A 12,495-nucleotide genomic window follows, 5' to 3' on the forward strand; every position below is an offset into this window, starting at 1 on the left:
TATTGTCCAGTGCTAACTCTTTTTTTATATATTATAGGAATGTAATGGCTTACGACCTTGCAGGCTGTGGAATCGCTACATCATGTTCAGTGTGTGCTCTGGGCATCTCTCTAAGGCATCATTTCTTTCCAAATACACTTTTCCCTCAAGTAGTTCTTCTCTGAATGATCCTATTTAGCCTCCCCTTTTTATTGCTGAGAATGTCTTAAAGTTGAAGTTCTCCAACCTGGCCTTGAATCCCAAAATACAAACCACACAAATCTAAAAGTTCCAATCATTTGAAACATAAACACACACACGCATATATTTGCTGCGTTACTGGGTAATTAAAGAAGTTGAGAGGAAGTCTCTAGCAGTGTTGGTAGCACAGGGGCTGCCCCTCTGCTGGCCTTAGCATGAGATAGGGTGGGTACTCAGCTGTTGGATTATTGGGCTCTTTTAGTCCTGGTTCACTCCTAGGACCAGCACGTTAAGAAAAATTCTGTGTGTTGGATAACATCCAGGCGAGTCAGTGAATACTGTCTCTGTTGCTTCTGTCTCCCTGAGCCAGTTGCCTCTAGAACATTTGGATCAAATCCAGATCTGGAGAGTGACTGTGGGAGTGAGTCTGGTGCTCTGGATCTTGTCCAGGAATGGGGAAGGGACTCTGTACGGTGAGCCTGTTTCCTCCCTGAGCCAGTGCCTAATGCTCTGGACCGATTCCAGGCATGGGCAAGCAGCAGTTGTACAGGAGCCAGCGACAGCAACACAGCCTTGACACTTCTGCAGCGAGGGCTCACAGTTGCACGGTAATGAATACCGCAAAGGTCAGCTGCCTGAACTCTCTAGGAACCTCCCTCCTTTCCCCTTTAGCTGTAGCTCCCTGTCTTACCTGTCTGTTTTTCATACATGCTCACCTGACTTTCTTTGCTGTTAGCCTGGCACCCCTGTATGAGGGGATATTTGCAGCCAAGAGGTAGGCTTGCTGGGACGTAACCTAATTGGTGTGCTGATAGCCGGAACAGCACTGACTTCTGTGTTGCAGTTAGTGTTCCTGGAGCTTAACTGACAGCTCGGAATGAACACGGGTTTTACTTCATTCCCAGGCACACCTCTCATGCCGTTAACCACTCCCCAAATGCGTTGCTTATGTTGCAAGCTTTTTTCCGTTTCCCAAGATCACGGGCTGGTGGGGAGGGCGTTATTTAAATTACGTCAAAGTAAGTAGCCTTACTAAATAAACAAATTGCTTCTGGGCTCACTTGTGTTAGGGGAGAAGGGAAGAAAGGAACGCATTCTTTAACACTTTGCTTTCTCGGCTCTGCAGATTAAGAATGAGAAACCTGGCTTAGAGAGATGCAAGTGAACTTTATCTGCAGTTTATTTTTTGGACTGAGCCTCAACCAGTTTAGCAAACCTCCAAGTTAATTTTCTTATCTCGAAGAACATTTGGACAGGGAGGACGAGCGTGCCAAGCACTTGGACATTTGCACATTTCTATTGAAAGACATCACAACTTCAGTCCTTCCACAAACTGTGGCCGCAACAACAGGAAGGACTATTACCTGACCTTTGATTGGTTTAACTGCAGCTTCACCTTTAGCTTGTAAAGTGAAGCCATTTCCTAGATTCGATTCCTGCAGCCGGACTCTTCTAATTCCGATATCAGTTTCACTGTCTGCTGTGCTGTCACTGAAAGCCAGTGCCAGCTGGTAGCATGGTGACATGTGTGAAAACACCTGGGTGCAGGCACTGAGAGGCAGCGTGGCACCCCAGAAGCTGTCATCACATTTGAACATGCTTGGCCTCTCTGTTTCCAGTTTTCGTAGCGAAGATGAGGAGCGAATGTGAGACACAGGAGGTCCTTTCTGGCTGCTGGAGGTGGCTGTTTTGTAAGAGTGCTCTGCCATTGTCGTGGCACAGATCGTCTGCTCATCCTGGACCTCCTCCAGAGCCTTGCTTATTTCATTTTCCACTGATTGTTAAACTAATACTTTTTATCACATCAGTTTGCTTTTTTGAACTACTTGCCATTGTGCTTCCATCTGCTTACAGTCCACAAAACTAAAGAGCTCTTGGTGTCACTGCGGTGCTAGTGGCCGCGGAGTAGGTTTTTCCGAAGCCTGGGGGGCCATGTTGGCAGACAGAGGGAAGGAACCATCCCAATTTCACCGTTTCGATTTGTTTTTCAGGTTAGGCTGTTGAGATAAAAAAGCGGTGGACATTCGTGACTGAATGGAATCTCTCCCACTGTGCAGCCATGCCCCCTCTCGACGTGCCTGCCAATGCCAGCACTTCCTTCATAAACTCCTACATCACACCCAAGACCGATGACATCACAGAATCTGACCAAGGAGTCTGAACCAGCTGTTTCCATGGACACAATCTCCATAGTGACAGTGGGAAGGGGAGGGGGAAAAAGGAAACAGGTGGGGGGAATTAAAGAGGGAGGGATAAATATATATATATATAAAGATCTATTTTTTAGTCTTGAAAGACTTTGTTTTAAATGAAAGGTGCGCTATATCCCTTTTGATGCTTTTGATTAAAATTAACAAAAACCCATATAAATTTAAAAAAATACCTAAAGTAAATATTACATCCAAAATCAAAGCAAGGCTTACGGAGCCTAACATTTTGTGGGAAAGAGCAGCAGAACTGGGAATACCCCTAACAGGACTTGTCTCCCTTCCTCTTGCTTTCTTTCTCACAACACCCAAGGAAGTCCAATTTTAAAAGGCAGGTATAATCATGATAAATTTTAGGGTGTGGGGGGAAGGCTGGGACGGTTGCAGGTGATGGGGTGTCACCACTTGGGTGTGCGAGGTAGGGAGATCGTTGTTTTTGAGGAACGCTGTTACTAGTGGGAACTTGGAAAACATCTGAAGTGTCTTAGGTTGTGATAGTCATGAAATAAGAGGTGGCTAGTGCTTGCTAGATCCCGAACACCTTGTACATGTGGGAACGTCTGTACCACACAGGGGAAAGGAGTCTCTGCCCTTTGTGACAACAATGTGGTGCACCCCCAAAGCATTCCAAGAAGCTGCCTTCAGTTTTGAAGGCAAGTGAGGGGAAGATGGGGTTTACCTGCCGGACTGGGAACTGGAGAGGAAGCCTGAATGTTGGTGGAGTCAACGTATCTTCAAACTGATCAGGAAAATCTACTTGGCCCTTTTTTTATGTTGTGTTTTGCTTTTCCTAAGGAAGGAAGAGGGAAAGTCACCATAACAGCCGACACTATCTGGTCATTTGGGGTGGGGTGTTTTTTTGTAAATTATGTAATTTTGAAACACTTGGGTTTAAGGAACGACAACAAAAAAAATCATCATAATTTTTTCTTATTAAGGCCTTAAGAAAGGGGTTAGTGCATCTTTCAGGGGTCACTCTGCCATGGGAATAAAATAGCTGTTTCACAAACAGTTTTATATAAAAAAAAGCTTAAAAAACCACCAAAAAAACTAATAAACTTCATTTTAACCTTGTCTCCTTTTGTTTTGTGCGAACTTGATTTGTTTTAAAAGGACAGAGAGACAGTACTATCTGCAGCTTTTTGGTTTCTTTGCCTTCATCAGTTCTGCCTTCAGCGATGACCTCCTGAACTGGCCCAGCAAGAGGAAGACCGCAAAGCTTTTAAGAGTTAAAGCTTAGGATTTATTTGATGCTCAGAGATGACGAGCCAGTGACTGGATGAATTCTCTGTTTGCTTGAGCTGGTGGTGTTTCACCAGGTCACTGACTTCTTTCGCTCACAGGATGGTGGCGTATCCTAGCGATATCAAACAGCGTGGTGCTTACTGGGAAGTCGCCAGAGATAGGGATCTAACCAGCATGACTTGGGTGAAAAGCAAAATGGGGTTGATACTGCGGGGAGGGAAGAACTATTTTAAGAAGTTATGTACTGGATGCTTGCTCAACTGCTCGCGTTTTGGAGTATTCAGCACATAAAAAACTAAAATCTATGATAGCTCATATTAAGATATCTATTTTAACTCTATTTTTAAAAGATCGATTTAAAGATTTGGGAGATGATTTGGCAGTTATTTATTTCTAGAAGCTGCTGCTCTCACTGATGAGTATTTGGAAAAGAAATGGGCAGCTGCCCGCTCGCTCCTTTCCCAGTAGCAGCTACTGAAGTGAGTTTGTCCTTCTCTACATTAAGAAATACACCTGTTGTGATAAATGTCACTGATGTGTCCTGAATTGGTGCTGAAAATATTTAACTGCTGGTGTAGTCAGAAAAAAATCATTTTTAGCATAGTTAATGTGATTGAGTAAATGACTTCTTTTCAACTGAATAAAAACTGTTTTTTTTTTTCCTAGTGTCTGTTCTATTCTACCTGTTCTGGAAAAGATAAAAAACCCAAAGGAGTTACTCTTATTGCATTGATTTACGGTGGTGAAGAACCAGCTTTGTAGTGCCGTGAAGGCTGTGTGGTGAAACTGCTGAATTTGATATGTTTGGCTCTTCAGGGTGGTGTCATGCAGCAGAGGGAGAAGGTTTTGGGTAGCTGGGAGGGAATCTCAGAGGTTTTCCTTGTGGGTGCTGATGGCAGTTGTGGAGATTGAGTAGCCCCTCGTGCACCGTGGTTGGAAAGTAGTGGGAGTCGTGTAGAGCAAATAAATGGTGCTGCAGCTTCGCCCCTCGTCAGTGCTGTTGGAGGTAAGGACTGTGCTCTCTGCAGAGAGACCTTATGAGTCGGTCATCATTGTTGGTCAAATCTTTACAGAAACCAGAGCTAAAACCAAGCCTGGAGGAATAAAATAACGTATGATGGCTTCTTGGGAGAACCTGGAAATGATCCAGAGCAGTCATAAAATCCAGCTGGAAATAAAAATGTCTTTTGGCTCAGAAGATACAAAGTGCCTGAGTGGATTCTGAAAGCCGTTGTACAAAACATTTACCAGCTCCATCCTGCAAAAGCAGTTAACAGCTTGATAGCACGGAGTCTCCAAACGTGAAGGAGATATAAGGTTTGGAAATCTTGGCTAATTTAGAATTTGTGCAGCGGAAATTACCTGCAGAAGAACATTAAAACATGGACAATGTGTAAAGAGAAAATACGTGGCCTGCCTGCCACTGGGGAATTACCTGTTTGGATGAGGAATGAACTCAGGAGAGTTTGGATAAGGCAGCTCATTTTCAAAGTGCTTCTCCACACTTACTCCCAACAGGATCTCGGAAAGAAAGAGATGCCTGCTTCCTGGGACATGGATGTGGTGGTTCGACAGCGTTTCCAAGCGTGTGGTTGCCATTTAAAAAAGGAAGCTCCAACAAGTGACCTGAGTGAGTCAACACTGCTGGACGTGGACAAAGACAAAGACGGTGGTTTCCATGCATGGTATGCATCGGATTCAACATGCAAAGGATCTTTATTGACAGGAGCTGATCGGTGGTCAGCTGGAGATGTGGCTGGAGTTGCTCCTCCCACAGGAACTGATGGAGGCCCTAGGATACGTACAGCACGCGTACCTCGATACCAGGAGCTGCTGGTGGATACCTCTCTCATGGAATTTTATTGCACGTGGAATCAACACTTGGAGAGCCCAGTCAAAGGCTGCTGTGGAGTTTTCAGCCAGGTTCTGCAGCACAGGGGAAAGCAATCCCAGCTGCCACTGCAGACGGTGGTGGCCACCCCTGCTCATCTGTGTGTCACATCGGCACGGGTGGGGTTTTTACCTGGGCTTGTGATGTTCTTGAACATTTTGCATCACTCTTGGAACAAGACAAACTGGTGATGTGTAACAGTATTGAAATAAAATGTTAAGGGCTTTGGGGCAGAGGATGTGCCAAAGGATGGTGTCCTTCCAGCTCCTGGAAGCCACGTAATCCCAAACTAAAGAAAAGTGGGTTTGGTGGGACATGAATTTTTAGAAAAATTAGTTCGTCATGATAGAGGCAAATAAATTATAATGATAAGGCAATTAAAAGGAGAGGAGGCTGAGGGGAGACCTCATTGCTCTCTACAACTGCCTGAGAGGAGGTTGTGGAGAGGAGGGTGCTGGCCTCTTCTCCCAAGTGACAGGGGACAGGACGAGAGGGAATGGCCTCAAGCTCCACCAGGGGAGGTTTAGGCTGGACATTAGGAACAATTTTTCATGGAAAGGGTCACTGGGCACTGGCAGAGGCTGCCCATGGAGGTGGTTAATTCACCTTCCCTGGAGGTGTTTAAGGGACGGGTGGATGAGTTGCTGAGGGCCATGGTTTAGTGATTGATGGGAATGGTTGGACTCAGTGATCCGGTGGGTCCTTTCCAACCTGGTGATTCTATGATTCTAACCGACAGCTCTGGTGTTGTGACTGTTTCATGTGCAGAATGAACCATAATGTACATAAGAACGTATGTGAGGAAAGATACTACTATTAATTAAACCAGTGCAGTTACAGAGAGAACAGTTTGGGGCTGTGTTGGGCATAAACTTTTCAAACTATCATGCCTGGTAACAGCGCTGTTACGTCAGGAATCAGCCCTAGGGGCGATGGCTATAAATGAGAGGGGCAGGTTTAGACTAGACATAAGGAGGAATTGCTTCATGATGAGGGCAGTGAGGCTCTCGCACAGGTTGCCCAGGGAAGCTGTGGCTGCCCCATCCCTGGAGGTGTTCAGGGCCAGGTTGGATGGGGCCTTGGGCAGCCTGGTCTGGTGGGAGGTGTCCCTGCCCATGGCAGGGGGGTTGGAAATGGATGATCTTTAAGGTCCTTTCCAACCCAAACTATTCTATGATTCTGTGATTTACCTGTGCTGTCTGGAGTGCAGTGGTTGTCGTGGATGTGGTAAAAATACTTGGTAGAGGGACATGAAATCATTTTGTCTGACCTGGTCCCTGGCTTATCAGAAACAGGTGGAAGAAGCAGTCCTCCATCTAAAAATGCAGGAAATGGAGTTTAAATATCAGACCTTTGGATGTGGAACAGGCTATCTGGATGGCTGAGGATAAATAAATTGTCATCGGTCAGGATTTTTTGTTAGTGATTAAATGTGTGAATAAGAACAAGAGCACATGTAATTTTGGTTCAGTTACAGATCTAGAAAGTATAAATGTGGCGAACATTTTGAGGCTCTACTGACTTTCCTTTGAGAAGCTGACAGTGTAGTTACTGCCTGTTGATTCAGGGTTAGAAATCTCTATTGTGAAACAGGATGAGATTCTTGTTTGGCTGTGGAACATGTCTAACAAACATGTTTGGGTTTGTTGGGTTTTTGGGGGATTTTTAAGACAGAGCTACCTCAGGATGTTGTCAGTCAGAGAATTTAGTCAAAAAAGGTAAAGGCCAGAAGTGGTGTCACTGTGCTCCCTGACAGATTTCTCTCCCCATCGTTCCTGTAGCCCCTTCAGGTACTGGAAGGCTGCTATAAGGTCTCCTGGGAGACTTTGCTTCTCTAGGCTGAAGAACCCCAACTCTCTCAGCCTGTCCCCATATGGGAGGTGCTCCAGCCCTCTCATGATGTTCGTGACCTCCTCTGGACTTGCTCTAACAGATCCATGTCCTTCCTGTGCTGAGGGCTTCACAAATTAACACGGGACTCCAGCTGAGGTCTCAGGAGAGCAGAGCAGAGGGGCAGAATCACCTCCCTCAACCTGCTGGTCACACTTCTTTTGATGCTGCCCAGGTATTAAAATACTGGTTTAGCTCACAGCAAACCTCTTGTGAGGTAACTCTTCCGCTCTAGCTGGGGAATCCCGATTCAAACTGACTTTCTACTCTTGTGTGATACAACTTGTGTGCATGTGCTGCTCAACGCGAACGTATCCAGGTTCTCTGCAGAAACCCCCTGCCCTACATCTGCAGCTTTGGGGTTGTCACTACACCTGCTGACAACCAAACTTGGAGGCTGCAGTGGGTCTGGAGCTCAGTGCTCCGTGGGTCTGAGGTAGCCTGGAGAAGAGGAGGCTGAGGAGAGACCTCATTGCTCTCTACAACTACCTGAGAGGAGGTTGTGGAGAGGAGGGTGCTGGCCTCTTCTCCCAAGTGACAGGGGACAGGACAAGAGGGAATGGCCTCAAGCTCCACCAGGGGAGGTTCAGGCTGGACATTAGGAACAATTTTTCATGGGAAAGGTCACTGGGCACTGGCAGAGGCTGCCCAGGGAGGTGGTTAAGTCACCTTCCCTGGAGGTGTTTAAGGGACGGGTGGATGAGGGGCTGAGGGGCATGGTTTAGTGATTGATAGGAATGGTTGGACTCGATGATCCTGTGGGTCTTTTCCAACATGGTGATTCTATGATTCTATGTGATGACTACAGTTTTCTGAGTTTTATTAAAATTATTTCTTTCCAGCACCACATCTTTCAGTGGGGAGCAGCGAAAACAACAGAGAAGTTTTCAGGGAAGGAGCTGGGAGGTGCTCTGCCTTCACACTTGAGATAAGTGCGGTGTGGTAATCATAAGTCAGTGTCGTATTGTGAGAGTCCCATGGGCTGCAGCCAGTTTATCAAACTGTCGCTGCGTTTAATGGCTTTATCACACACTTTATAGCATTTGTATTAGGAAAACGTAACTGGACTTCCATCTGAGTTCCTGCACGTAAACTGTGTTTCCTACTCAGAAGAGAGGTGGAATAATTGGACTGTTATATAATGCAGATTATTTTGGTGAGGCCCTGGCACAGGTTGCCCAGGGAAGCTGTGGCTGCCCCATCCCTGGAGGTGTTCAAGGCCAGGCTGGATGGGGCTTTGAGCAGCCTGGGCTGGTGGGAGGTGTCCCTGTCCATGGCAGGGGGTTGGAACTGGATGATCTTTGAGGTCCCTTCCAACCCAAACCATTCCATGATTCTGTGGTTTTGAGGACGTTATTTTGGGGACTGTTGGGATTACAGTGAATAGATACTAGACCTGGATTATGGGTCGTATCAGTATTTTGTTTCTTCTATGCCCTTTAATCAGCTGGTGCCAAAGCACCTTAAGAGTAAGGGAGATCTCGTGGTTCCCGTTTGTGGTTGGAAGAAATGCAGAAAAGCAGAATAAATGTTTTTCAGTGTTGTGTGGTGAAATTAGGAACTGGCAGCTGGAAATGCATCCAGAAGAGGCAGGAAAGGACTGGGTGTATAAGCAGGACAAAGATTGCAATTTTATATAACAGGTTTTGTACCATCTTTGCTGCTTTGCTTTATTTTGGAGAGGAGGAGGCTGAGGGGAAACTTTATTGCTCTCCACAACTACCTGAAAGGAGGTTGCAGAGAGGTGGGGATTGGTCTCTTCTCCCAAGTGACAGGGGACAGGACAAGGGGGAATGGCCTCAAGCTGCACCAGGGGAGATTCAGGCTGGACATTAGGAAAAAACGTTTCACCTAAAGGGTCATTGAGCACTGGCAGAGGCAGCCGGGGAAGGTGGTTGAGTCACCATCCCTGGAGGTGTTTAAAAGACAGGTAGACAAGGTACTTAAGGATATGGTTTAGTGGCAGTCAGCTCCCTCCTCTCCACAACCTCCTTTCAGGTAGTTGTAGAGAGCAATGAGGTCTCTCCTCAGCCTCCTCTTCTCCAGGCTAAACAACCCCAGCTCTCTCAGCTGTTCCTCATAAGGCCTGTTCTCCAGTCCCCTCACCAGCTTTGTTGCTCTTCTCTGGACTCGCTCCAGAGCCTCAACATCCTTCTTGTGGTGAGGGGCCCAGAACTGAACACAGGATTTAAGGAGTGAATACACCAGTTTTGCAGACTCTAAGCAGGTTTCCAGTGTTGCGTATGGTTCGAGCATGAAAGGTTCTTAGCTTCACGGGGCAGGAAAACATGCCAGGAGAAGAAATAGTTTCCAGGGCTGTGAAATGGAAGTGGATATTTGCAGCCTTAAAGAGGGTATCGATGGCTGCTGTCATGGCCAACTTCAGCCACAAAACTCACTTCAATTGAAAACAAGAGCAGTGTGATGTCACAGGAACACAAAAGGCTTGGAAAAGATGCTCTTACAGTGGAGGGGTAAACATTCCTTATGACAAATGTGAAAGATGGACTTGGCAAACATAAAGTCTGTGATTTGTTGCTTCAGAAGAAGGAAAGAAGACACATTTTTGGGCTGCACAGAATTGTAGTGATCTAGAAGATGAACAAATAAGAAGCGAAAAGTGCTTAACCTAATCCCAATCCATAATAATCAGCAACAGTGACTGCAGACTGAGAGTAACAGGGACAAATTCTGCTTTGCAAGTGGCCTTCTGAAGTGTGGCCCATTGGCCCCAAACACTGCCCATCACCCATGCTTGATGGATTCACCCCTGAGCTGAGGGTCAGCAGTGCAGCCTTATGGTCCAAAGTTCCTCTCAAAAAGAAGAAGAGGAAAGAAAACCTTTTCCAACTGGCCTAATGGTGTGAAAGTGCCATGGAGAAGTAACAGGTCAGGAGAAGTCATGGAAGGTTTGTCCTTTTAGGGAATGCTAAGATGTGAGGAGACCTGAGACCACTGGAAATGTACTTGAAGTCCTCACTGGTGGAAGTGGCTGTTCCTGCTGCCTGTTTCTGTTTGAAGTTTCATATGTGTGAGCTTTGGAAGAACAGTTTAGGTAGGTACTGTACCAAACTCGTTCTGTGACATTAAAATAACAAAAGGCCCTGAATAATTCTGTAACACAGAGCAGCCTTTTTTGCATCTAAGTGGAGGTTCCACACAGAGGACAGTCCCTGTTGTGCTTAAAAAGGGAATGTGGATCAGGTCACCTGGGTTGGTTTGTTCCTCTTCAAAGCACACAGGCTTCATCTTTGTTTTCTTCCTCCAGTCGATAGCGACCCACAGAAACTGTGGAACATGAAGGCTGATGTTCATTTTCTAGGGTTTCATCTGAACTAATTAAAAGAGCTGCTTATAGAATCATTAAAGTTGGAAAAGACCTCTAAGATCATCCAGTCCAACCGTCAGACCAACACCACTGTGCCTACTAAACCATGTCCCAAAGTGCCATGTCTACATGTTTTTTGAACACCTCCAAGGGATGGAGACTCCACCACTGCCCTGGGCAGCCTGTGCCAGCGCTTGAGACAGGGAGACACCAAAACTCTGTCCAACCTCTATTTACCATCTCTGTAGAGAGATAGAGAGATTCGCCCCTTATTTTTAGCGCTTATTAGCATTACTTGGACTTTGAGAGAAGCTGATCAAAAACCCAAGCAACCCTTCCCAGGGTGCAGCCAAGTGTTCAGTGAAGGGTCTGGTGGAACTTTCCTTGCTCGTCCTTTACAGTGCAAGAGGTGTTTAAGGCATGGGTGGACGAGGTGCTGAGGGGCATGGTTTAGTGTTTGATAGGAATGGTTGGGCTGCTGATCCGGTGGGTCTCTTCCAACCTGGTTATTCTATGATTCTGTGATTCTATGTATTCATCTTTCTTATCCTTCAGTGTATATGTAGATCTGGAATTGCATGAGTACAAATGTTCAGTGGCTGAGAAAAGGTGTTGGTTCAAGCACCAGCTTGCACGGGAGTGGTAAAACCACAGCTAAGTTCTGGCCTGCATTCACAGGACGCTTCAGCAACTTAAACGTCGTCATTCAAAGACACTGCGCCTCTCCAGAAGCAAACTGACAGCATACATAAAAGAAAGAAGTATTTCCTCGCAGTAAGCAGGCTTTGGACCCTCAAGCCACAACTTCCTAAGCACCAGCCCTTGAAATAAGCTTCTAAGAGCCACACAGCTACTTGTGTTAGAGGACAGACAGGCTGCTACCTCCTGCATTTCCCCTTTCTTTTTACTTCTGCCACAACTGACAGCGAGTGTTTGATCTTGGTTTCTGCTGCAGCCTGCACGGCTGGTGCTTGTCAGAGCACACAAGTCTCCCCGGTTGTTCTGAAAAGCCTCATGGCACCAAGATTCAAAAAGCACCTGAGGGTTCCTAACAGGCATAAACAGGATGAGACATTTTCATCCTGATTTCACAGAATCACAGAATCACAGAACAACCAGGCTGGAAGAGACCCCCAGGATCATCGAGTCCAACAATTCCTATCAATCACTACACCATGCCCCTTAGCACCTCGTCCACCCGTGCCTTAAACACCTCCAGGGAAGGTGAATCAACCACTTCCCTGGGCAGCCTCTGCCAGTGCCCAGTGACCCTTTCTGTGAAAAAATTTTTCCTGATGTCCAGCCTGAACCTCCCCTGGCGGAGCTTGAGGCCATTCCCTCTTGTCCTGTCCCCTGTCACCTGGGAGAAGAGGCCAGCTCCCTCCTCTCTACAACCTCCTTTCAGGTAGTTGTAGAGAGCAATGAGGTCTCCCCTCAGCCTCCTCTTCTCCAGGCTCTTCTCCATCGATTATGGGAGACTTTGTTAGACCGTTCTGTTGCTTTCCTCCATCGCCTGCGTTTTGCTTTCAGATGGATCGTGTATTGTGCGTCCGTGTGGCTTGCAGGTAACTCATTTTTCATAATTACTCTTGGGAGTCACTCAAGGACAGTGGTTTGGAGTTGTAGCCCAAAGGATTTGGGGTGCACACTTCCCAGCCTTCCGTCCTGCCCTAAGGTGTGACCCAAGGGCATCTGGTCTCCTTCCTCAGACAGCACAGAAAGCCCCGGCACCTCCAGGCTCACTCAGAGGTTAT

At 46.5% G+C, this 12,495-nt stretch overlaps 1 protein-coding gene across 5 annotated transcripts in view; it reads left to right on the plus strand.

Annotated features, from left to right (window-relative positions):
- The window catches only part of TCF20 (transcription factor 20), a 125,393-nt gene extending 121,096 nt beyond the window's left edge, over window positions 1–4,297 (plus strand). For all 5 annotated transcript variants that reach the window (XM_069854534.1, XM_069854552.1, XM_069854562.1 and 2 more), the window contains one exon: window positions 2,172–4,297. Coding sequence is in view for 1 of the 5 variants with exons in the window: in XM_069854562.1 (XP_069710663.1) it covers window positions 2,172–2,189 (18 nt within the window). In the remaining 4 variants the exon portion in view is untranslated. The remainder of the gene's footprint in view (window positions 1–2,171) is intronic.
- The last annotated feature ends 8,198 nt before the right edge of the window (window positions 4,298–12,495 follow it).

Source organism: Phaenicophaeus curvirostris, chromosome 1 (assembly GCF_032191515.1).
Source record: "Phaenicophaeus curvirostris isolate KB17595 chromosome 1, BPBGC_Pcur_1.0, whole genome shotgun sequence".
In the NCBI taxonomy this organism is placed as follows: domain Eukaryota; kingdom Metazoa; phylum Chordata; class Aves; order Cuculiformes; family Cuculidae; genus Phaenicophaeus; species Phaenicophaeus curvirostris.